At 42.9% G+C, this 26,883-nt stretch overlaps 1 protein-coding gene across 5 annotated transcripts in view; it reads left to right on the forward strand.

Moving 5' to 3' along the window:
* The window catches only part of blacat1 (BLACAT1 overlapping LEMD1 locus), a 94,515-nt gene extending 70,759 nt beyond the window's left edge, over positions 1 to 23,756 (forward strand). For 3 of the 5 annotated variants that reach the window (XM_078420912.1, XM_078420911.1, XM_078420910.1), the window contains exon 2: positions 19,515 to 23,756. In XM_078420912.1, coding sequence (XP_078277038.1) covers positions 19,556 to 19,657 — 102 coding nt within the window. In that variant the 5' untranslated portion in view covers positions 19,515 to 19,555 and the 3' untranslated portion in view covers positions 19,658 to 23,756. Of the gene's footprint in view, positions 1 to 431; positions 623 to 19,514 lie in introns of all 5 variants that reach the window. The other 2 variants (XM_078420908.1, XM_078420907.1) reach the window with 1 other exon arrangement.
* The last annotated feature ends 3,127 nt before the right edge of the window (positions 23,757 to 26,883 follow it).

A 26,883-nucleotide genomic window follows, 5' to 3' on the forward strand; every position in this document is an offset into this window, starting at 1 on the left:
CACCCATCCACTTTTGTCCTACGTGTGGGTGTGCCTTCCGGACCCGGATTGGCCTCACCAGTCACTTCCGGACCCACAGTCACCAATCCTCCAACTGAAAGTGAAGTCATGGTCATCTTCCAACCCGAAGGACGAACAACAACATTTAAATTTTAATCCAAGTAGTGATAAGTTTATTTTCAGGCTGTAATATTGATGTCACTGGGTTTCAAATGCCCAATGTGGCAATTTGTCAAATGTGACCTACTTTGTAATTTCATCCGATGCACATTGATTGCACTCAAAATGGAGATCCTTGGAAGATCACAATGAAAATGTCATCACTGACCTAATCTTCCCATTCCCAAAAACGAATAACAGGTTGGTTATTCTTTATCGTGCAACAAAATATAAATGTCTTGCTTTGATTTCATACGTTGTTTAACACACAGAGATTTATCAAGTGTGGGCGGCACGGTGGCACAGCGGTAGAGTTGCTGCCTTACAGCGAATGCAGCGCCGGAGACCCGGGTTCCATCCCGACTACGGGTGCTGTCTGTACGGAGTTTGTACGTTCTCCCCGTGACCTGCGTAGGTTTTCTGCAAGACCTTCAGTTTCCTCCCACACTCCAAAGACATACAGGTATGTAGATTAATTGGCTTGGTAAATGTACAAATTGTCCCTAGTGGGTGTAGAATAGTGTTAATGTGCGAGGATCGCTGGTCGGCACGGACCCAGTGGGCCGAAAGGGCCTGTTTCCACGCTGTATCTCTAAACTAAGTACAATATGGCGGGCTGGCTGGCAAGAATCATTTATCTAGAGTCACACAGCACGGAAACATGCCCTTCAGCCCAACTTGCCCAATGCCAGCCAAGATGTCCCATCTGCCTGTGTTTGCCCACATCCCTCTAAACCTTTCCTATCCATGTACCTGTCCAAATGTATTCTAAATGTTAATATAGTACCTGCCACAACTACCTCCTCTGGCCACTTGTTCCATATACACACCACCCCTCTGTGTGAAACGATTGCCCCTCAGGTTCCTATCAAATCTTTTCCCTCTCACCATATACCTATGTCTTCTGGTTCTTGGTTCTCCTATTCTAGGTAAAAGACTGTGCAATCACCGTATTTGTGCTGGTAAGGAATGATATTCATTCCCTTGCAAGGGGTGACATAGAATCAGGAGATGTTGAATCAGTATGGATAGAAATGAGGAATTGTAAGGGTAAAAAGACCCTAATGGGAGTTATCTATAGGCCCCCAAACAGTAGCCTCGACATAGGGTGCAAGTTGAATCAGGAGATAAAATTGGCGTGTCACAAATGTAATGCTACGGTGGTTATGGGAGATTTCAACATGCAGGTAGACTGGGAAAATCAGGTTGGAAATGGACCCCAGGAAAGAGAGTTTGTAGAGTGCCTTCGAGATGGATTCTTAGAACAGCTTGTACTGGAGCCTACCAGGGAGAAGGCAATTCTGGATTTAATGTTGTGTAATGATCCTGATCTGATAAGGGGACTAGAGGTAAAAGAGCCATTAGGAGGCAGTGATCACAACATGATAAGTTTTACTCTGCAAATGGAAAGGCAGAAGGGAAAATCGGAAGTGTCAGTATTACAGTATAGCAAAGGGGATTACAGAGGCATGAGGCAGGAGCTGGCCAAAATTGACTGGAAGGAGGCCCTAGCAGGGAAGACGGTAGAACAGCAATGGCAGGTATTCCTGGGAATAATGCAGAGGTTGCAGGATCAATTTATCCCAAAGAGGCGGAAAGACTCTAAGGGGAGTAAGAGACACCTGTGGCTGACAAGGGAAGTCAGGGACAGCATAAAAATTAAGGAGAGGAAGTATAACATAGCAAAGAGAAGTGGGAAGACAGAGGATTGGGACTCTTTTAAAGAGCAACAAAAGTTAACTAAAAAGGCAATACGGGGAGAAAAGATGAGGTACGAGGGTAAACTAGGCAATAATATAAAGGAGGATAGCAAAAGTTTTTTTAGGTACGTGAAGAGGAAAAAAATAGTCAAGGCAAATGTGGGTCCCTTGAAGACAGAAGCAGGGGAATTTATTATGGGGAACAAAGAAATGGCAGACGAGTTAAACCGTTACTTTGGATCTGTCTTTACTGAGGAAGATACACACAATCTCCCAAATGTTCTAGGGGCCGGAGAACCTAGGGTGATGGAGGAACTGAAGGAAATCAACATTAGGCAGGAAATGGTTTTGGGTAGACTGATGGGACTGAAGGCTGATAAATCCCCAGGGCCTGATGGTCTGCATCCCAGGGTACTTAAGGAGGTGGCTCTAGAAATAGTGGAAGCATTGGAGATTATTTTTCAATGTTCTATAGATTCAGGATCAGTTCCTGTGGATTGGAGGATAGCAAATGTTATCCCACTTTTTAAGAAAGGAGGGAGAGGGAAAACGGGTAATTATAGACCAGTTAGTCTGACATCAGTGGTGGGGAAGATGCTGGAGTCAATTATAAAAGACGAAATTGCTGAGCATTTGGATAGCAGTAACAGGATCATTCCGAGTCAGCATGGATTTACGAAGGGGAAATCATGCTTGACAAATCTACTGGAATTTTTTGAGGATGTAACTAGGAAAATTGACAGGGGAGAGTCGGTGGATGTGGTGTACCTCGACTTTCAGAAAGCCTTCGACAAGGTCCCACATAGGAGATTAGTGGGCAGAATTAGAGCACATGGTATTGGGGGTAGGGTACTGACATGGATAGAAAATTGGTTGACAGACAGAAAGCAAAGAGTGGGGATAAATGGGTCCCTTTCGGAATGGCAGGCAGTGACCAGTGGGGTACCGCAAGGTTCGGTGCTGGGACCCCAGCTATTTACGATATACATTAATGACTTAGATGAAGGGATTAAAAGTACCATTAGCAAATTTGCAGATGATACTAAGCTGGGGGGTAGTGTGAATTGTGTGGAAGATGCAATAAGGCTGCAGGGTGACTTGGACAGGTTGTGTGAGTGGGCGGATACATGGCAGATGCAGTTTAATGTAGATAAGTGTGAGGTTATTCACTTTGGAAGTAAGAATAGAAAGGCAGATTATTATCTGAATGGTGTCAAGTTAGGAAGAGGGGATGTTCAACGAGATCTGGGTGTCCTAGTGCATCAGTCACTGAAAGGAAGCATGCAGGTACAGCAGGCAGTGAAGAAAGCCAATGGAATGTTGGCCTTCGTAACAAGAGGAGTTGAGTATAGGAGCAAAGAGGTCCTTCTACAGTTGTACCGGGCCCTGGTGAGACCGCACCTGGAGTACTGTGTGCAGTTTTGATCTCCAAATTTGAGGAAGGATATTCTTGCTATTGAGGGCGTGCAGCGTAGGTTCACTAGGTTAATTCCCGGAATGGCGGGACTGTCGTATGTTGAAAGGCTGGAGAAATTAGGCTTGTATACACTGGAATTTAGAAGGATGAGGGGGGATCTTATTGAAACATATAAGATAATTAGGGGATTGGACACATTAGAGGCAGGAAACATGTTCCCAATGTTGGGGGAGTCCGAAACAAGGGGCCACAGTTTAAGAATAAGGGGTAGGCCATTTAGAACGGAGATGAGGAAGAACTTTTTCAGTCAGAGAGTGGTGAAGGTGTGGAATTCTCTGCCTCAGAAGGCAGTGGAGGCCAGTTCGTTGGATGCTTTCAAGAGAGAGCTGGATAGAGCTCTTAAGGGTAGCGGAGTGAGGGGGTATGGGGAGAAGGCAGGAACGGGGTACTGATTGAGAGTGATCAGCCATGATCGCATTGAATGGCGGTGCTGGCTCGATGGGCTGAATGGCCTACTCCTGCACCTATTGTCTATTGTCTATTGTCTATTGTCTATTGTTCCCCTCGTGATCTTACACACTTCTGTACGATCACCTCTTAGCCTCCTGCACTCCAAGGAATAACGTCCTAGCCTGCCCAACCTCTCCCTATAGCTCAGGCCCTCAGGTCCTGGCAACATCCTCGTAAATCATCTCTGCACTCTTTCCAGCTTAACGACATCTGTCCGAACAGCAGGGTGATGAAAAATGAACACAATACACCAGATGAAGCTTCAGCAATGTCTTGTACAACTGTAACACAATATCCCAACTTCTATACTCAATACCTTGACTGATGAAGGCCAATGTGCCGAAAGCTTTTTTTGACCATCCTATCCATCTGTGACACCACTTTCAGGGAACTGTGTGCCTGCAATCCTAGATTCCTCTATTCTACAACACTCTGCAGGGTCATGGCATTCCTGACCGGTGGCGCAGCGGTAGAGTTGCTGCCTTACAGCGAATACAGCGAATACAGCGAATACAGCGAATACAGCGAATGCAACTCAGGTTCGATCCTGACTACGGGCGCCGTCTGTATGGAGTTTGTACGTTCTCCCCGTGACCTGCGTGGGTTTTCTCCGAGATCTTCGGTTTCCTCCCACACTCCAAAGACGTACAGGTATGTAGGTTAATTGGCTGGGCAAATGTAAAAATTGTCCCTCGTGGGTGTAGGATAGTGTTAGTGTGAGGGGATCGCTGGGCTGCGCGGACCCGGTGGGCCGAAGGGCCTATTTCTGCGCTGTATCTCTAAATCTAAAAAATATATATTTAAATTCACTGTGAATTTTTGACTTCCAAAAACGCAACACCTCACATTTATCTGCATTAAACTCCATTAACCATTCCTGTTAACCTTGATAAAGCAAATAAATCAATTATTAATAGAAAAGCAACGTGACAAAAAATAGTAATGAGTTTGGGTACATTGTACGATTTATATCTGTGGTCCTGTCTAAATGAAGTTCCATGAAGAAAATGTAAATTTGCTTCCAATGCTGACAGTACTTCACCAACAGAATCGAGGGTTGCCATGGGCAAGACCTCAATGGAATAGGCAACACAACTACCATGACTTGAAGAGCAGGTAGAAAGCAAAGATACTAGAGGAACAAGATAGACCACTCAACCCTAAAAACGGGAGTACGTCACGGCGCCATTTTAGCAGGCAGAAACCTGCAGAAACATTTTTAAAGAAAAATAACAAAAATCTGTCAATTGATTGATGAGATATATTCTGCATTTTAATGGTATCATCACACATACTGTTCCCCCAAAACACTGATTACACTGCGAGGCATAACGGACGGTGGGTTTTGCCTACTAAAATGGCTCCTTTGCGTACTACACTTCAGCATAGGCGATTTCAACGGAGTGGCCCATCTTGTTCCTCTAGTACCTTTGGTAGAAAGTGTTTGTCTTCTTCTCACAGCTCCCCAACCCTTCTCAATCGCCTAAAGGAGAGTCAGGAATTTGATAGAATATCTCTATTTGACCACATTTTTTTAATGCATTGTTGGAACTGAACTATTTAGTAAAAAACAGTTGGCTATTTCGGCTTCTCTTCAACCGAACTCAAGTCTTCATCATCGGTGTACACCGAAGATAGACACAAAATGCTGGAGTAAGTCAGAGGGACAGGCAGCATGCCTGGAGAGAAGGAATGGGTTACGTTTTGGGTCAAGACCCTTCTTCAGACTCACTGGTGTGCTATTGCCACAGTGTGCACTAGCCACAAGATGCTTCTTCTTAATCTGCACCTCACAAAATGTTCTTCTGAGGCAATCTCTTTAGTTTTGAGCAAGACATGGTTCCTTTCCAGTTCTTTGTGTGACTGATGAAGGGAACGATGAGGGGAATGTGGGAACCGCTAGCAGCTCCGTATTCTGGTCAGAAGGCACCCAGGATGGCTGATGATAGAGACGATGGTTTGGATCATGGTTTGCGTGCCACTGTGAACCAAACGACATATGGAGAGAGATGATTTCTGCAGGCGGCTCCACATTCCCTCCCCATGAGGTCGTGAATAAATGTAGAGAAGTCATAAGCGTGGTGGTTGGCGCTGCTCCATGTATTTCCCTTGTCACAATGGTTCAATGGTGCATCACTTGTCACATATGCAGCTGCACAGTGAAATTATTTTTGCATACATCACACAAGCAGGCGCCGTCATTTTTGGTGCATTATTCAAAGTCCAAAGTGCGCGCTCGATGTACGGGAGCAGTTCCCGTGGACCGACGTCTCTCTCCTCTCCTTGTCCAGCCATCTTTGTGTCCCGGGTAGGGTTGCCAACTATCTCACTCCCAAATAAGGGACAAAAGGTGACGTCACCGCCCCGCGCCGCACGTGACCTCGCTCCACCAATGGCGGCCGCCCGGGCTGGGAGGCGGGTTGCTACACATCCTCCGTTAGGCGGCGCCCGGGCCTCCGGACCTACATTGTCCGGGCCCACACTGTCCAGACCTACATTGTCCGGGCCCACACTGTCCGGACCTACACTGTCCAGAACTGTAGGACACAGAGGAGAAGGGCAACCTTTGGCCCCAAGGCTGTTCAGCTCCTCAACCCCCAACCACCCCAGTCCTGCTGCTCACCCTGCTGATCCCCACCCCCCAATAGTTTTTGTACTACTCTACGTGCCTTTGTATATTGCCCCATGGGGACAAATAATGTGTTTTTGAATGTTGAACTTGAACTTGAACCTTTGGGCAGGTTACCGATCCCACCGACAAACGGGTCTTCAGGCAGATTCCCAATCCCGTCTATCGACGAGCCTTTGGCTGGGTTCCTGATCCCGCCAAGCCTTCGGGCAGGCCCCGACCAGCCTTCAGGCTGGTTCCCAATCCCGTCTATCGACGAGCCTTCGGCTGGGTTCCTGATCCCGACCAGCCTTCGGGCAGGCCCCGACCAGCCTTCGGGCAGGCCCCGACCAGCCTTCGGGCAGGCCCCGACCAGCCTTCGGGCATTCCCCGACCAGCCTTCGGGCAGGCCCCGACCAGCCTTCGGGCAGGCCCCGACCAGCCTTCGGGCATGCCCCGACCAGCCTTCGGGCAGGCCCCGACCAGCCTTCGGGCAGGCCCCGACCAGCCTTCGGGCAGGCCCCGACCAGCCTTCGGGCAGGTTCCCAATCCTGTCGCCCAACGTGTCTGTGGGCCGTTTCCCGGTCCCTTCGACCGACGAGCCTTGGGGCGAAGTCCCGCCGACTATGGTAAAGATGAGGGCCCTCCGATTCAGATGCTGCTCATCGGCCATTGGGAGCAGGTGATGGTGAAGAAGGACCCAGCCAAGAGTTGGCAGACAGCAAAGGGACCCTCTCCTTCCCAATAGCCCAGAGATTCCTGGCTATTGCGAGCACCCATAAAAGTAAGTTGGGCGGTGTATTTTTTGAAAACTTACTTTTGCTTGTCTGGCACGCTTTCCAGCCGAAACCCCTAAACATTATTAAAGCATCACAGATCCCTGCATGCTTTGGTTTGCATTCCTGTCTCCATCCTGCACTAAATCCTTGCTGTCAGACATCCTCAGAACTTAAATCAAATTTTTGTCTTCACAAACTCAATTTCTGAAGTGCCATAAATCTATATCTTGGAAATTAGCAACAGGTTACAAAAGCGGAAAACTCAATAAAAGAAATTAAAATGGCCGGCAGCTGTTCCAAATTCCCCGTTTATTCACAACACAATTCAGAAGAAATTTTTTTCAACCCCAGGCAAACTGATGGTTATCTGATATCACCAATTATTTCTCTCCAGATCCTCTTGAATAATATCTGGCATCTTTCTTGTGCAATGTAGCAATAAAAATTAACAAAGCGAACTCTCCAGTTGCCAATAAATGACAGCTGGAACCTGCCTTACATCAGGTACTGGCAGTCTGAATCCTCCAGATGCTTTCATGATATCACATTCGCCATACCAGCTGGTACCTGTATCAACAATCGGAACCTTGCAGATATGACTGGATTTTTAAAAAATCTATATCTTCTATAGATAAAACTCTTGTTTGTTTGTTCCTGAACTACAGCCAAAATGGTACAGGATAGCGCGACAATTTTAGGCCCACCTTACTCACCATCGTCCCTTTGGTGCTAATGGAAGAGTTTTCATCGAAATCGGTGTAATATTTTTAAAGTTATTCACATTTTAAAGTTTAAATCTATCTCCTAGGGAGGGAGGGGGGAGGGAGGGGGAGAGAGGGAGGGGGAGGAGGGAGGATAAGGGGGGGTTGAGGGGGATGGAGTGGGGGGAGGGGAAGGGGGAGGGGAGGGGGGGAGAGGGGAGGGGGGGAGGAGAGGGTGCTGCACCAATGCAAGAGAGGTTTGGGCCCAATGGGTCCACTTGGTCTAGTATAATTATAAAAATGGCATGAGCCTTATGCTAATAAAATATAAATATTGTGGAATGACACTGGACAGATTGCTATTTCAAAATGTAAAGAGGTTAATGTTGAGCCTAGTCTTGCCTGCTTGCCAAGAATGGCTTCAAACAGATTTAAACTCCCAGGAAAAGACAGAGTGATGGAGTAACTCAGCGGGTCAAGCAATATCTCTGGAGAGCATGGATAGGTGGTATTTGTTCTATGTACCTTTTCATATCTCTTTTTTCCCCCTCCCCTGACTCTCAGTCTGAAGAATGGTCTTGACCCGAAACGTTACCAATTCCTTTTCTCCAGAGATGCTGTCTGACCCGCTGAGTTGCTCCAGCACTTTGTGTCTATGTCATGGATATAATTTTGGGTTGGGACCCTTCAGACTGATCAAGCTACCCATGTTCTCCAGAGATGCTGCCTGACCCGCTGAGTTAATCCAGCGTTGTGTCTATCTTATGGAAAGGTGTCATTTCGGATTGGGACTCTTCTTCAGACTGATCAAGCTACCCATGTTCTCCAGAGATGCTGCCTGGCCTGCTGAGTTATTCCAGCACTTTGTGTATTTTTTTGTAAACCAGCATCGATTCGTGAAATATTATAATCTTTATCTTCTAATCTATTCACACACATTCACTGCAACTGAGAGGAATGGTCCTACAGTTACAATATTAGAGCTCCAGTTGGAATCTTCCTCGTGAGAAGATGGCACTAAGGCAATAGCATGCCATGGCTCATCTCAAATCAAACATTGAAACGTGGCTGCTGAATTATGACCATCAAATATACAAAAAGCAATAGCAACAATGGAGGAATCAAAATTGAATTCTGGAAACTGGTGGTCAAAAACGATTCGTACTGCAATTTACCCAACTAAAATAACGTTGGTGTTGGTCTTAATTGAAGTGTAAAGGATTGAATATTCGACTCATTTTTGTTTTGGTAAGCCAACAGCTGCAGTTTTCAAACAGGCTTTGCTTTTCGTTCCATCACCGATGTTTAAATTAATTTATTTCCAAATCTCTGGATGAGCATGCGTTTCGCATTGCACCATCCAACCTAACAAATGTCAGCTAGATTGTATAGGGCTGTTTTCGTTTGCAAAGAAGGACCATGTTAATGAAAACTGATTCAAAGCGTAATTCAACCGTGGCCATTCTCGTTATTGCTGTATTTATGGAGCACACGAAGAGCGACCAAATTCGATCTCAAGCAATGCAAGAGGAAATGAAATCTAATCTAATCATTAAGCCTCCATCAAAACATCAAATACCAGTCCTCGTTGCAAATCAGTAATAGATAGTCCTTATTACATTGGCCTTTAAGTATCACAACATTATTGCATCAGTAGTTCTGGTGAATGAGACCACTGCATATTAAAAAATAAGTCTTAGCAGCAGATTAACATCTTTGGTATTAAAACATCACAAATTGTGTAAAAATGTGTTTTTGCCTGGGAGAACTGATACCTACCCTAACCAAGGACAGATTAACTCAATATTGATAAGACTGTAGTTTACTTTGACTGCAGTGTCACATACGAACAGGTACAATATCTGAGAAGATTATGGTTAATATCCATACAATGAGTGAACACCAATGAAGACACACTTCTAACTTCATTATACCACTACATTTCAGAGCCATTGAGAGCCGTACTGACCATACATTTACTCTGTGCATCAAGGTCATATCGAACGGGGTACTGATTGTGGATGATCAGCCATGATCACGGTGAATGGCGGTGCTGGCTCGAAGGGCCAAATGGCCTCCTCCTGCACCTATTGTCTATTGTCTATTGTTATAGACAATAGATAATAGGTGCAGGAGTAGGCCATTCGGCCCTTCGAGCCAGCACCGCCATTCAATGTGATCATGGCTGATCATTCTCAATCAGTACCCTGTTCCTGCCTTCTCCCCATACCCCCCGCTATCCTTAAGAGACTCCGCTATCCTAAAGAGCTCTATCTAGCTCTCTCTTGAATGCATTCAGAGAATTGGCCTCCACTGCCTTCTGAGGCAGAGAATTCCACAGATTCACAACTCTCTGACTCAAAACGTTTTTCCTCATCTCCGTTCTAAATGGCCTACCCCTTATTCTTAAACTGTGGCCCCTGGTTCTGGACTCCCCCAACATTGGGAACATGTTTCCTGCCTCTAACGTGTCCAACCCTTTAATAATCTTATACGTTTCGATAAGATCCCCTCTCATCCTTCTAAATTCCAGTGTATACAAGCCTAGTCGCTCCAGTCTTTCAACATATGACAGTCCCGCCATTCCGGGAATTAACCTAGTAAACCTGCGCTACACGCCCTCAATAGCAAGAATATCCTTCCTCAAATTTGGAGACCAAAACTGCACACAGTACTCCAGGTGCGGTCTCACTAGGGCCCTGTACAACTGCAGAAGGACCTCTTTGCATAAGTGTATTTTCAACACATCCAACACTACAACAGGGACCTATTAAAACAAGAGTTGATCAGCTCCTGGATAGAGTGAATGTGGAGAGGATGTTTCCACTAGTGGGAGGGTCTAGGACCTGAGGTCAAAGCCTCCGAATAAAAGAACGTACCTTTCCAGAGGAGATGAGAAGGAATTTCTTTAGTCAGAGGGTGGTGAATCTGTGGAATTCACCGCCACAGATGGCTGTGGAGGCCAAGTCAGTGGATATATTTAATGCAGAGATTGACAGATTCTTGATTAGCAAGGGTGTCAGGGGTTATGCGGAGAAGACAGGAGAATAGGGTTGAGAGAGAAAGATAGATCGGCCATGAGTGAATGGAGGAGGAGACGGTGGGCCAAATGGCCTACTTCTGCTCCAATAACTTATGAACTTATGATAGACACAAAAAGCTGGAGTAACTCAGCGGGACAGGCAGTATCTCTGGAGGGAAGAAATGGATGACATTTTGGGTCGAGACCCTTCTTCAGGCTTATGAACTTATGAACTGTACCACTTATGCAGTTCATACTTTTTAACCTTTCATTGATACAAATCATTTGAAGGAATACAATTGTAAAACTTTTAGTTATTAAAAATAATTATATATCAGAGTGTACTGTATGTACAGTATTTAATAATATACACTCTATCCCTTTCAATTGGTTGTGAAGGGTTTATATCTATGACAAATTGCACCATAGCTTCCTCTCTCTTCTCTCTTCAGCAGGGGGTATGGGGAGAAGGCTGGAACGGGGTACTGATTTTGAGAATGATCAGCCATGATCACATTGAATGGCGGTGCTGGCTCGAAGGGCCGAATGCCCTACTCCTGCACCTATTGTCTATTGTCTATCCCCTTTCACTGGGAAGAGCAGATGTTTGGGCATTTACCATAAACCTTTGCCTTTGAGAGCCTGACTTCTGACTCCTGCAAACTGGGACGTTAGCTATTTCTCTGAAGAAGCTTTAATCTTACTTGCAAGCAAATTCTTTGATTTTGGCAGAACGGCAATCAGGCCCTGATGGAGATTGATCTGTTCCTCGGTGGCATCGTTGTTCTCTCACAACATAAAATGCTCTCAGGCTATAGTTAAAGCTCTGATTCAATGATTTTAAGACTCCACATCTCTCTCAATGGAAGTTGAAACTTCATCCGTTAGCTCTTATAGAACAGAAATATCTAGTTCAAAAACACATTGCCACCAAGGGTGACCAGCAATGCCCATACACTTGCACTATCCTACACACACAAGGCGCTACTTACAATTTACAGATGCCAATTAACCTACAAACCTGTACGTCTTTGGAATGTGGGAGGCAACCGGAGCACGCGGAGAAAACCCACACGGTCGCAGGGAGAACGTACAAATATCGTAGAGGCAGCACCCATGGTCAGAATCAAACTTGGGTCTCTGGCCCTGTAAGGCAGAAGGACGAGAGGAGATCTTATCGAAACGTATGAGATTATTAAGGGGTTGGACACGTTAGAGACAGGAAACATGTTCCCAATGTTGGGGGAGTCCAGAACAAGGGGCCACAGTTTAAGAATAAGGGGTAGGCCATTTAGAACTGAGATGAGGAAAAACTTTTTCAGTCAGAGAGTTGTGAATCTGTGGAATTCTCTGCCTCAGAAGGCAGTGGAGGCCAATTCTCTGAATGCATTCAAGAGAGAGCTGGATAGAGCTCTTAAGGATAGCGGAGTCAGGGGGTATGGGGAGAAGGCAGGAACGGGGTACTGATTAAGAATGATCAGCCATGGTCACATTGAATGGCGGTGCTGGCTCGAAGGGCCGAATGGCCTCCTCCAGCACCTATTGTCTATTGTCTATAAGGCAGCAATTCTACCATTGCGCCACTGTGCCATTTTTGATGTTTTATCCCACTGATCCTGCACAATTGTTGAAGTGTCATATAGTCATACAACATATACACAAGCCCAACTGTCCAACTCATCCATGTTGCCCAAGATACCCATTGAAGCAAGTTCCATTTGCCTATGTTTGACCCATAATCCCTCTCAACCTTTTCTATCTACGTGACCAAATATCTTTCAGATATTGTCAATATACTTCCCACTTCAACCACTTCCTCTGGCAGCTTTTTCCATATACGTACCACATCTGTGTGGAAAAAGTTGCCTTCAGGTTCCCCTCTCACCTTAAACGTGTGTCCTGTCATTCTTGCTTCCAAAACCCTGGGAAAAGACTACACATTGACCCTATCTATGTCCCTCTTAATTTTATAGGTTTCTAAAAAAAATCACCCCTCAAGTCTCCTACATTGTAAGGAATAAAGTCCTAGCTGAGCAAAATTATTTTAATGTCTGTTACTTTTGTTTCTATGATTTTACAGTTCTTATCTTTTTATATATTGTTCGATTTCACAATCTTTCAAACTGAATCTCCTCATACATGGATAGGACAGGTTTGGAGGGATATGGACCAAACCGGGCAGGTGGGACTAGTGTAGCTGGGACACGTTGGCCGGTGTGGATAAGTTGGGCCTGTTTCCACGCTGGATGACTCTATGGATCCATCCCTGTATTTCAATTCATCTTTCGTTTCCTTCATCATCCAAAGCAGTGGCCCTGGGTTATCTTATTTCTTCCCATGATGGGAATGTGTCTAAGTTGTACCAAAACCACCTCCTCACAAAAAAAACATTAAATTACAGTTTTGTCTGCCAATCCCAATTACACTGTCCAAATCTACTGATTTAGTGCGACAAATTGACAAAGTTAAAATCGGAAATGCTGGAAACTAATCTGAGGAAAGACATTCTTCCCATAGAGGGAATACAGAGAAGGTTCACCAGATTGATTCCTGGGATGGCAGGATTTTCATATGAAGAAAGACTGGATAGACTCGGCTTGTACTCGCTGGAATTTAGAAGATTGAGGGGGGATCTTGTAGAAACTTACAAAATTCTTAAGGCGTTGGACAGGCTAGATGCAGGAAGATTGTCCCCGATGATGGGGGAGTCCAGAACAAGGGGTCACAGTTTAAGGATAAGGGGGAAGTCTTTTAGGACCGAGATGAGAAAGTTTTTTTTCACACAGAGAGCGGTGAATCTGTGGAATTCTCTGCCACAGAAGGTAGTTGAGGCCAGTTCATTGGCTATATTTAAGAGGGAGTTAGATGTGGCCCTTGTGGCTAAAGGGATCAGGGGGTCTGGAGAGAAGGCAGGTGCAGGATACTGAGTTGGATGATCAGCCATGATCATATTGAATGGCGGTGCAGGCTCGAAGGGCCGAATGGCCTACTCCTGCACCTATTTTCTATGTTTCTATGTTTCTAAACAGCATCTGTGGAAGGGAAACTTATAATTTCAAGTTGGTGGCCATTCATGAGAACTGGGGGAAAGAAAAACAATTCAGTTTCTGGTGGTAGAGAAAAAGTGGAATTGATAGGGAAAAGAAAGATCTCTGACAGGGCATTTAAGTCAGCGCCCCTTATGTGCCGACTATTTGCATACCTTGGGTATGCAAGCAAAGAATTTCACTGTGACTTGTTGCATGTGGCAACAAAATATTCATTCATTCAAAAAGTCAGTTATATCCACATTATGTTCCTTTATTTGGGAAATGCATTGTTAACAGTGAGGTTATGGGACATGTCCAGCTGAGTTAGAAAAGCAGAGCCAAGAATGATATCAGGCTGGGCAGTTTGGACAATTGGCTAGATAGTTTTGACACAGACAGAGTTTCCTACAGTTGTAAAGTTCGCCATTGATCACAGAAGGCAGCAGACGTGCCCAGACAGAAGATGAAGTGTTGCTCCTCAAGCGTGCGTTGTAACAGTGCAGGAGGCCGCAGGTTGGAATGTCAGACATGAATGGAATGGTGAATAAAAGTTGTCAGACGACTGGAAGCTCAGGGGTCACTCCCGCAAACTGAGCAAAGTGCGCTGCAAAGTGATCACCCAACCCACCTCTGGTTTCCACAACGTAGTAGAGAGCCACATCGCGACCGTCAATTGCAGTACACTAGATTGGAAGAAGTGCAAGTGAGTTGCCCCTGGAGGGCCGTTTGGATCTCTGGACAATGGGAACGGAAGAGGTGAAGGGGCAGGTGTTGCATTTCTTGAGTACGGGGGTATTCCGGAGTGAACAGAAGGGCAGATCGGGGAGTTACTGAGCGAACAATTCCTTCAAATTGTTGAAAGGGGAGGGGATGGAAATGCATTTGGTGTCGCATCCCATTGCAGCTGGTTGAAATTATGAAGCATGATCCAGAAATGTCACGGTTTTAATTAAGGATTCCAGGCTTGATACCTTAACAATTTCTCTCTCCACAAATACATTTGACCTGCTAAGTTTCCAGCTTTATCTGTTTTGGGTTCAGATTTTCAGCATCTGCAGTCTGTTATTTAGTTTCAAATGCACAAGTGGGCGGTACGGTGGCGCAGCGATAGTTGCTGCCTTCCGGGGCCAGAGACCCGGGTTCGATCCTGATTACGGGTGCTATCTGTAGGGAGTTTGTAAGTTCCCTCCGTGACCTGCGTTGGGAGCTCCAGTTTTCTCCCACAGTCCAAAGACGTACAGCTTTGTAGGCTAATTGGCTTGGTAAAATTGTACATTTTCCCAAGAGTGTGGGATAGTATTCATGTGCGGGGATCGCTGGTCGGTGCGGACTCGGTGGGCCGAAGGCCTATTTCCACAGTATCTCTGAACTGAACTGAACTGATCAAGTTTGCCTTGATGTTTCCGATGGAAAAACTGATCCTATTAATTCCAGAATGTATTTTAACAGCAAAAAAAGCAGTTCATGGAAATAATCTCAGAAGGTAAACAATCAACATATGTAAAAAATCTCTTTTAAACTGCAAATCCTGCACGATCTATTGCACGATTAAACTGCAAATCCTGCACGATCCTATCCAATCTAAAAAGCAGTGCCTTTTGGTATTATAAAAATAGCAGTGTTTGTCATGGTAATCTTATTGACATTTGTTATTGTCAGGTTCCATGCCATACAGTGTGAGAAGCTAAAAGCTATTTGTATCAACAGACGGGGATGAAACAAGGTTTATTTTGTGGTGCTACTACCCATTCTGCTTTAATCGCAAATGCAGCACATTTGTTGGATAATCCATTAAAAAAATATTGTAACATCTGTGCTGCTTCTAATAGCAATTGCACCACATGAGTCTGAGAGAGAAAATTATGCAAAGCATTTATCGTTTTATAGTTACTCAGGGAACTGAACTGATTTCAATGTAAACAAAGAAACTGTGGTGCAACAGAGCTGAGCAAAATGAGCTGGAGTAAAACCATTCAGCCCCACCCCTCCCTACTAGCCCATCAGCAATACAATTAGATCATGGTCAGTCAGGTAGTTATTGTCATCTGAGACCTCCAGTCTGAATATTGGCCTTCCACCGCAACCTTGTCTTCTATCAGTAAGTTAGTTCTGAATCCATATGACCAAGTCACTGTTAATCACGTGCATCTAAGTCTTCTGGATGAGCCTACCAGAGGGGAATTTATCAAGTGCCTAACTAAAATCCATGTGGACAACATTCATTACCCAACCCTCATCGGTCACCTTTGTTACCTCCTCAAAAAAACTTGATCAAATAAGTAAGACATGACCTGCCGTGTACAAACCAATCCTCTTACAAATGGGTGAAAATCCTATTCTGAAGAATCCTCTCCAATAGCTTCCTCCACTGATGCAATGAATGAATGAATGAATGAATGAATGAATGAATGAATGAATGAATAGGTTTATTTTGGCCAAGTATGTGCATATACAAGGAATGTGCCTTGGCGCTCCGCTCACAAATGACAACACAAACATACAGTTAACAATTAAGAAAAAAGCATAAACACATCAAAACAATAAGGATACAACATTGCGGTCTAAACATGTGGGTGAAAATAAACCAGAGCAAAAAAGAAACTACAGACTTTGGTTATTACAGAAACTACAGAGTTTGGGAACTACCCCTCGTGGCAAGGCTCACTGACCTATAATTCACTGAATTCTCTCAACTTCCCTTCTTAAATAAAGGATCAACATTGGCTACTCTCCATTCTTCCCCTCCGAGGTCTCGTCTGTGGCCAAAAAATATGCAATGATCTTCATCAAGTTTCCCGCAATTTCCCCTCTTGCCACTCTCAGTGACGTGATCCCATCAGGCCCTGAGGATTTATCCACCTTAATGCGCTTCAAGAGCCCCAACATCTCCTCCTTCTTGATCTCAAAATGCCCTTGCATGCTAGTGTTCTCCACACTGTCCTCCATGTTACTCTCTTTGGTGAAAACAGATGCAAAGTACTTGTTTAGTAGCTCGCCTTTATCTGACTTTGAGCACAGGTTCCCTCCTTTATCCTTGAGTCGTCCTATCTTCTCCCTGGTTCCCCTCTTGTTTTTAAGGGAAGGTACAGAAAGCCTTGGTAGACACAAAATGCCGGAGTAACTCAGCGGGTCAGGCAGCATCTCGGGAGAGAAGGAACGGGTGATGTTTCGGGTCGAGACCCTTCTTCAGACTGAATATTCATACCAAAGGTAGACACAAAATGCTGGAGTAACTCGACCCGAAAAGTCACCCATTCCTTCTCTCCCGAGATGCTGCCTGACCCGCTGAGTTACTCCAGCATTTTGTGTCCACCTTCGATTTAGACCAGCATCTGCAGTATAAAAAGCCTTGAGATCTTCTTTAATCCGACCCACCAAAACCATTTCATGGCCCCTTTTAGCCCTTCCAATCACCCATTTGAGTTCTTTCCACTTTGTTTTATATTCCTCAGACAATAGACAATAGACAATAGACAATAGGTGCAGGAGGAGGTCATTCGGCCCTTCGAGCCAGCACCGCCATTCAATGTGATCAAAGCTGATCATTCTCAATCAATGCCCCGTTCCTGCCTTCTCCTCATACCCCCTGACTCAGCTATCCTTAAGAGCTCTATCTAGCCCTATCAGACCCTTTCTGATTTCATCTTTTGAACCCCCTGCATGCACTTCCTTTTTCTTTCTGACCAAATGTAAAACAACCTAAAACATCAACCCACAAGCAGCAAGAGTGAAACTTCTTGCTACACCCTTCGCAAACTTGCTTACAACATTGGCACCTGTCTGCAATCTTAAACATTCTTTTCTTCTGCCAAGTCAGAAAGGTAAGGCAAGCAGGGAAGGAACATTTAGAAAAATCTTCCTGCGGTGAAAATTATACTCCAGAGACTGATTATGCATCAAATGAACTTATCTTGCATGAGTCAAGCTGCACATTTCAGACCCAAATCTATTTCTGTTAACATTCATTAGTGTGTGATGTTCAGTCACTGTGAATGATTGATGCCTGGGAATCTATAAGCATGTTCTTTTTCATTTGTAATGGGATAACATATTTCTGAAGGTTTTAGAAAAAGTTATACTAAGGCTTGCAGTAGGTCTTAAAAATGTCAACAATATGTATGGATGTTAATATAACTAAAAGCACACTTGCGCAAAACCAATTTCAGAATCAGGCTGTGCGAAGGAACTGCAACTACTGGTTCACTCTGAAGATAGACACAAAATGCTGGAGTAACTCAGCGGGAAAGGCAGCATCTCTGGATAGAAGGAACGGGTGGCGTTTCGGGTCTAGACTTCTATCCAGAGATGCTGCCTGTCCCACTGAGTTACTTCAGCATTTTGTGTCTATCTTCAGAATCAGTCCGTCAAGTACATGGCTTGTTCTTAGAGACCGTAGCGAAAACTAGCAGCAGGTTCATTAGACATGGACCCTTAAGAGCATCGTTAGTCTTTAAGGACCAATTATGTCCTTCTTCAAATGCATTTTATGTCACTTGCATAACAGCTAGATATGGAAAGCATTTCTCGGTGCTGTTTTTTTATCTTCTGCAAATTCCACTAGTTTTAATTTCGGGCTCTGAAAATCTGTATTGGTGACAACTATGGTTTAGTGTTATCTCAGTTACCTCTGAGTCAGAGGTTTGTGGGTTCTAGAACAACGGATTTGAGTACATTAACAAGCTTCATTCTCTGATCCAGAACTAAACAAATATTGTTGCAACTGCTGTCTTTATACCAAGAAATAATTTATGAGTGGCTGAGGAGAAGGTTTTGGTTTTACCGATTACTTGCTTCCTCATCAACATAGACGTAAATTCATAAGTGATAGGAGCAGAATTATGCCATTCGGCCCATCAAGTCTACTCCACCATTCAATCATGGCTGATCTATCTTTCCCTCCTAACCCCTTTCTCCTGCCTTCTCCCCATAACAGTGATTCTATTCTAAAAAGGAGCATGGGATTTGTCTATGGTACTGAAAGTAATTATGGCTCAAGTATCATCAAGCCTTCTGGTCCCTACCTCATTTATATTTGTATAAGCTCCCTGTATAAATTGGTTGCTGCTTTTACTCGGTTACATAAGCGAATATACCTCAAAATGTACTTAATTGTCAGGAAAGCATTTTCAGATACCCAGAGATCACCAAGGGCACTCAATACAAGTCTTTGTACATAAAGCCTGAACTTAGAAAGCATATAAAAAAATCTTGAGATGCTGTGTATGAAAATAGTTCCACATTAATAATACCATACCAGTGTTACGAATAACACCTTCACTTTTCCAGAGAGGGAGAAACCGATGGGTCAATCACTATCACGTGCCTTTCATCCTGCAAGTGTTATCTATTGGATTTAATTGAGTAATCTTATGTTATTATTTCCCAGAAACAGTTAGACAGGTACATTAGACAGGACAGGTTTGGAGGGATATGGGCAAAATGCAGGCAGGTGGGACTAGTATAGATGGGACATGTTGGCCGGTGTGGGCAAGTTGGGCCGAAGGGCCGGTTTCCACGCTGTATGACTCAGTGGCTCTAATCCAATCTCTGTCTGTCAAATCCTGAAGGCATTATGTATTTACTTTTCAGATCGTCATCTTGTTGATACCATGCACCGACTCGCATAGGCGATGCCCCAATTCACATTCGCCTGCTTCTGTGGACTCCATGACCTCTGCAGATCTAAGGAAAAGAAGGAAAAGCATGGCTCAGAACGGGAAACATCTGTGTAAAAATGGACTCAGGATTATGGTATACTCAGCCTGCCCCTGCCGTGCACAGTGGCACAACTGTATCTCTTGGAATCCAACGTGATGCTCTTACCCCAAAAGAATAAAGGGGTATGAGTTTGTCAAATGCAGTCCATTGAGAGAAATACCTTTGTCCTGCAGACCAACTGGAGGGTGCAGTAAATGCCTATTTTGCATTAGCAACCTCTGGAAAATGGGTCAAGCTACATCATGATCACATGATTTACATTTTAACAGCTCCACAAAAAGAAACACTGCAAATCTTGTTCAAAATAGTGTCATCACTTTCTCTCATTCTACTCATTCATGTATTCATGAGTGACAACGCAAGATATCCAAAGTGTTTTGCGTAGGATACAGATTATGCTAAACTTTCACTTGCATCTTAAAAACCTTTTGGATGAGGAGGTGGTTGGGAGCATGGAAAAATAAGATTATGTTGCTGCTTTTGTGATTCGGTGGTCCGGGTTAAAGATCTGAACATGTCATCAGAACTTAGAAAATGTACACTTGGGTAATTCAATAAAATCTGGAATAAATAATTGTCATCCATAATGACAACCTTGAAACTTCCAGACTGTTGTAAAAGATCCACCCAATTCATCAATGTCTTTGAAGATAAAATAAATCTGTTGTGATTTACATGACGGACAAAAAGTGGTTGAATCTTAACTGCTCTTTAAAGTTGCCTAATAGGCCAATTGATTGAACCAAATTTGTTTTGCAATGGAAAAGAAATGCTGCACCTTGCCAGCAAAGCTATCTTCCAGAGAAGAGTCAGTTACTGCAGTGTTGGTTAATATCCTGAAGGAATCCGATACGCCTGTATCAGCAACACTCAATTGCCACTAAAAATGGAATTAGGGGCCTGCTCGTTCCCTCTGGAATGATAGAGAACAGTGACTTCATCGTCATCAATTGGAGAAGCGGTAAAGTTAGGAGGTTCCCTCCGTACAACAACTGCCAGCGCTGTAATCAAATGACGTCAAGTTTGAATGAAGTGAAATCATCCTTTCCGCTGCTTATAGAAGTGTCCAGAAGACTAACTTTTAATTCTGAGTCCACATTTTTTGGAAGTGGAAATCAGATGTTGCCAGACTGTGCCATTGAATGGTTCCTTCATTTATTATAATGATACGTTGAGGTTTTGACATGATCTTGAGGTTCAAATTATGTTTATTACTGCTCAAGCGTCACCTTTACCATCACACCAGCCTTTCATACCATCAGCAGCACTTACCCTTGTTTTCTTTAGGTTTTGAGTCAATGCTATCCAACCTCTTCAAATGAACTGTGGCAAGTTTTGGCAATGTCGCTGCAGTTTTCCCCAATTTCCTCGTCCTACAAACATCAGTTTTTTGAAATGTACAGAAAATCATTTTTGGCTGACAAGCTTTTTTTTTTAAAGCTTGTAAGCAGATTCACTGATCAGTATTCATCAGATTCGGCAAATTCCATTTGCTACATTGGAACAGACTGCAATGCCGGGTGCACTTGTACTTTTTACATTTGCAGAGATCAGTTGGATCAGCTGGTTTATTTCTGTGCTGTAAACTCTGCAATTTGAGACAATTTGAGGCAAAATAATCCACGTAGGAAATTTGCCGTACAAAATAACAGCTGAAGAAATGTATGGTATATTTGGGAAGTATAGACCAATCAGACAGATCAGAGTTGGAAATACACCTGAGACGAGAGGAACTGCCTCCATGGAAGACAACCTCCAACGGAAAACATTTGCAATAAATTTACTGTTTTATTCATTTCATATTTCTGAGATTAGCATATCCGTATGTGTAAAACCTTTAACCTTCCCTTCTTTTTGGTCACTATTATATTCCACTTCCACTCCTGGAAGCAGGTAAAGTTCCCAGCTATCCTTAGGTGACATATGTAATCGGCCATTACATGAAAGCTTGACAGTCAAAGAGGATTTTGTTATTTGTAACATTTTCAATGTTTAATTCCCATACAATTAATCCTCAGCTTTGTTGACTAGATGTATGTCCTTTTATTAGGCACACTGTTCCCTTCGATTTCAGTTATATTTAATAATTCAGCCAACGTTACATGATATCTTGTGTTGCAACAAATCAAGCAGAGATGAGGAGGTTTCCTTTCTCCGTTGGGAAAGCAGGCAAATTCAAAAGGTTGTTCTGTCTTTTTTGCTGCAGAGCATTTTCAAATCAGACTGGCAACGGCACTTCCCATTGGAATAATGAGACATCATAGAGAAGCTCAATGTAAAAGAGGAAAGAAATGTAAAAACAGTCTTTCCTAGAAAATGTCCACGCAGTTCCTGCTCACGCATTCAGTTTTTTGCTCATATTCATGGCAAATCAAAGATTCATACACCACAGGAAGTCCCTCAGGTCGGCCGACTTAGAGCTGACTATCCCGCGGTTTAGGCTTAAGCTCAGGGGCGACCGCGCTTTTGCGGTTGCAGCTCCTAGACTGTGGAACAACATCCCTCTCCCCATCAGAACTGCCCCCTCCATCGACTCCTTTAAGTCCAGGCTCAAAACCTATTTCTACTCCCTAGCGTTTGAGGCCCTCTGAGGGGGTGCTGTGAACTGTTTATGTATGTGCTGTTATGTTTGTGTGCCATTGTATGTTCGTTCTTAGTACCTGAACTGATGTACAGCACTTTGGTCAACGTGGGTTGTTTTTAAATGTGCTATTAAAAAACATTGACTTGACAGGAAGAGGACCATCAGCCCAATCCACCTATGCTGATTCTGAAAGAGCTAAGGAATTAGTCCTATTCCCCTACTATTTCTGCACATCCCCTCATATTTGCTCTGCCTCTTTCAGGCATGCACCCAATTACTTTTTTAAAACAATTACTGCTAAATCTGTATCTACCTACTACCCAACTAAGAAAATACCATTCAGTGTTTATGTGATTTATAATTAAATGAAATAATCTTCTTCGGCACAGTCAATTATGTAACTGTGGCGGGCTGAACTTTGGAATATGTCAAAATTTTTACTTACGAGCAGAAACTTTCCAATTACATATTGATTTCAATGAATGTAAAAATAGTGAGACCATCCAAAACTGACACCCTCTGTGTTCGAGGTGACACAAATTGAAAAATGTAAACTGTTTGGTCTAGAATCTTTATGGTAGAAATCAAAATATCACTTAGTTTCCTTTTTGAATATTTTTGTAAGCATAACTGATGCAATGCATTATTATATTTAACCTGACAATGCACACCAATTAGCTGCACAATTTTACATAAAAGTAATATTCAAGATGTGTGGGAAGGAACTGCCGATTTATCTATCCGGTTTAAACCGAAGATAGACACAGAAAGCTGGAATAACTTAGCGGGTCAGACAGCATCTCTGGAGAAAAGGAATAGGTGACGTTTCGGGTCGAGACCCTTCTTCGAAAGAAACGTCACCTATTCCTTTTCGCCAGAGATGCTGTCTGACACATTGAGTTACTCCAGCTTTTTGTGTAATACTTCAAGATGCTGGGTCCACATATGTTTACCTAAAGGGTTTCCAGTTATAGAAGAACTAAAGCTGCTAAATGCTAGAGGTTGCCAAGATCTTTGCAGTCTCTCTGACCACCAATTACACTTGCAAAACACCATGACCAGTTTGTAGTCACTATGATCGTGGATTATGATGCATGCAGTCACTATGCTTAACGCAGTGTGCAACTAATGGTAACGCCATTTCTTCTTTATATAGTGCTTGAAGGATTAACTGAGGTAGCAAAATTGCATCCAAGCTCAGGGATTAGACAAGGAAGAAGTGTTATATTACACAAATAAAATATACGTGTAAAATGTCTATTATGTAGTATGACATGAATGTAAATTTCCTGGTAATTAACTACAGATGTTTTTCCTCAAAAAAAATCAATAGTTGCTAACTATAAAATACGAATGTCATCCCTCACCAACAGCAGACTGGAGAATAATAAATTTTACAGCTTCAGCTTCATGTATGCCTTCTCCAATAAAAAAAGATACAAAAAGCACCAACTGTTACGTTATTGCTGTGTCTTTATAAACAACCAGCCTTGCCAGACTTGGATGAGTACATGCAATATAAATCAATGCCTTCAATTTCCCTGAATTGTGGAGGATTGCAAATCTTTTGGAAAACCATGCATCTGCCTCCTTGAGATCTTTTTAAAAAATCCTTAATTTGCTACAAAGGGAACAGAAATTTATGCTAAGATGAAGAATTGGTTATTCAAATATACAATATGGATGGGTAAAAAGGACCTGGAGTGCTGGGATAATTCAGCGGGTCAGGCAACATATATATAGGTGATGTCTCGGGTCGGGACCCTCTTTCACACTGATTCTGGTGGTGGAGGGGTGGGGGGGGGGTGGGGGGTGGGGGGGGAGAGAGAGAGCTGGAAAGAAAGAGGTGGGGGCAGGACAAAACTTGGCAAGTGAGGAGGGGTGGTGGGGTGATAGGTAGATGTTTGGACAAAGGCCAGAGATGAAGAGAAAAAGTTTTGCAGTTCTTCTAAGGATAGAAGAATTATGAAGCCATAAGAAGGAACATAGGTGGAGGGGGACAGGAAAAGGGGGAAAGGGAGAAGTGGGTGCAAATCCAGGTGCGGCACGGGGAAGAGAGGGGGGAAAAAGCAAGGGGGGGAGGAGGGATTGTTAGTAGATTAGTTACATGAAATTGGAGAATTCAATGTTCATATCTTTAGGTTGTAAGCTACCCAAGCGGAATATGAGGTGTTGTTCCTCCAGTTTGCACGTGGCCTCACCCTGGCAACGAAGGAGGCCCAGAACAGAAAGGTCAGTGTGGAAATGATAAGGGGAGTTAAAATAGTTAGCCATCGGGAGATCCAGCAGGCTTTGGCAGACCGAGCCCAAGTGTTCGGCACCGAACATATCAATGGGACCTTGTCCAACAATACAAAAAAAAACATACGTGTAAAATAAATATATATTTTTGTATATATAGATATTCTTAATGTATGATTATATTTACCTATGTGTAATATTTTGTGTTCTTTAGTTTGATATTGCTAATGTAATTGATGGGAGGTGATACAATTAGAAATTAAACATTTAAAAAACTTTTTAAAAGTCAAAATAACTAACTACTTAGTTGAACATATATCTGCCAAAAAGCAGAATTCGATAAGGCAGGATGCATATTTGTACATGAATTGTGCCAGTTTTGTAGAATGCCCCAAATTTCAGGCCAATTTGCCAAACCAGGGGAAAGGGGCTGAAATGTGTAGGAACTGCAGATGCTGTTTTACACCAAAGATAGACACAAAATGCTGGAGCAACTCAGCGGGCCAGGCAGCATCTCTGGAGCGAAGGAATGGGTGACGTTTCGAGTCGAGACCCTTCTTCAGACTGAGAGTCAGGAGAGGAAGACTGGAGATATGTGGAAGGGTAAGGTGTGAACATGACAAATCAAAGCAGACAATGCTCAAGGATTAAGGGAATGTAGAATGGATCATTGTTAGCTGAGGAGAAGGTGACAATGAAATGTTTGCTTTATTTTACTATCTCACGCATTAGTTCTGATTTTTCTCATACATTATGAAAAACTGTAAAGTCCTTATTTCCAATTCTTAAATGTTCCAGTATTTTTTATTCTATTTTATGCCTTGCATGGAAATTTATACCCTTGAATGTTCTACTTACATCCAGTATGCACGGAGGTCTGATGTGAAATATTACTGACATGGAGATGGACTGGTTTTTAAAACTAATTATTTGATGAAAGCACATTAGTGCTTCCCACTAGTCTAAATATCTGATCCTCAGGCAATCCATGATGAACATGGTAGAATACATTGGGTATTATTTTTCCAATTAATAGGGGAGAGAATTCATGTAATTACTTAGTAAGGACAAAAAAAGTGTACAATGTGACTTAAAACCCTAGATGACAAAAAGAGAATCTGGAAAAGGGAGACGATTCAAAAATGAAGGAAATGCAAATAACAATAAATGAAAATTAAAAAAACATTAGAAAAACATGGCCTGTTTCCTTTATCATCGTTACCTTTTTGCATGTCTTTCATTGATTGTTCTGTATCTCTCTGCATCATCGTCTATATCTCTCGTTTCCCTTTCCCGTGACTTTCAGTCTGAAGAAGGGTCTCGACCCGAAACTTCCTTTTCTCCAGAGGTGCTGCCTGTCCCGCTGAGTTACTCCAGAGTTTTGTGTCTATATTCTGAAAATATAGACTGGATCAATTCACAATTGAAACAGTAGCCCGTGTTCCCTTATGTCAATTTCTAGATGGTGATAGATGCCATCTACTATTTGGTATCTTCAGAAGAAACCAAGTTTTATAAAATCTTGGTCCACACGTTGTACTATCATGAGAAAAAATAATCATGTAGAGTATAAAATATCAATGTTGCTAATCTGATACATTTAATTTTTCCACTGAATATACAAAATGGCCCGGTGATATCTAGTACCCACAAGAGGATAACGCAACTCATGTGGTTTACCAACTACGATTTTCCCTCAACTGCATTTATTAGTACACTATTAGGATGCCAAAGCATGCTTTTCCTATTTCTCATGCATTAATTTACATTAACTACTAATTGATTTTACTGTTGTGGCAGAAGTCATACAATTATAAATTGTATTCCTACCAAAAATATATATGGAATATTTGTAATAATTCTATTGGATTAAGGCCGTTAAGTCTATGTTTCAAAAGGTCCAACAACTTTTCAAACTTAAATACTTCAATTCCTTGCAGCAGTGTTTTTATATTTGAAATATTTCAGAAAGCTTGCTTTAGCCTTGCTTTAGCCTTTAAAAAATCTCTACGATTTTACGGGGGTACTCCACAAATCTACGAATTACATATTGTATGACTTTATTGATTTCCTTTGATAAATCTCTCTGGCTATAGATTGCACAGCTTGCTTCAATACTTTGGCAACAGTGCCCTCTTGAGGCTGGGAGAAAACCCTTCTGTATTTTTGGTCAAAAACATATTTTCCAAAGCAGGGAATCACGAATTAAAACTAAACTAAAAGGGTGCACCTGAAGGACTGTGCATGAAAGGTTTTGATTTTATTTTTTATAGACCTGTTTGGGCAAGGCGTGGGCTTGGCCGTTGTGGGGCAAGTTGGGCCGAAGGGCCTATTTCCACAATGTATCACCCTATGACTCTTATGTTTAAAATATAAATATCAGGGAAGATTTCAATAAAATTATAAAGTTAAGCA

The sequence above is a fragment of the Rhinoraja longicauda genome, chromosome 24, assembly GCF_053455715.1.
Source record: "Rhinoraja longicauda isolate Sanriku21f chromosome 24, sRhiLon1.1, whole genome shotgun sequence".
NCBI classification, from domain to species: Eukaryota; Metazoa; Chordata; class Chondrichthyes; order Rajiformes; family Arhynchobatidae; genus Rhinoraja; species Rhinoraja longicauda.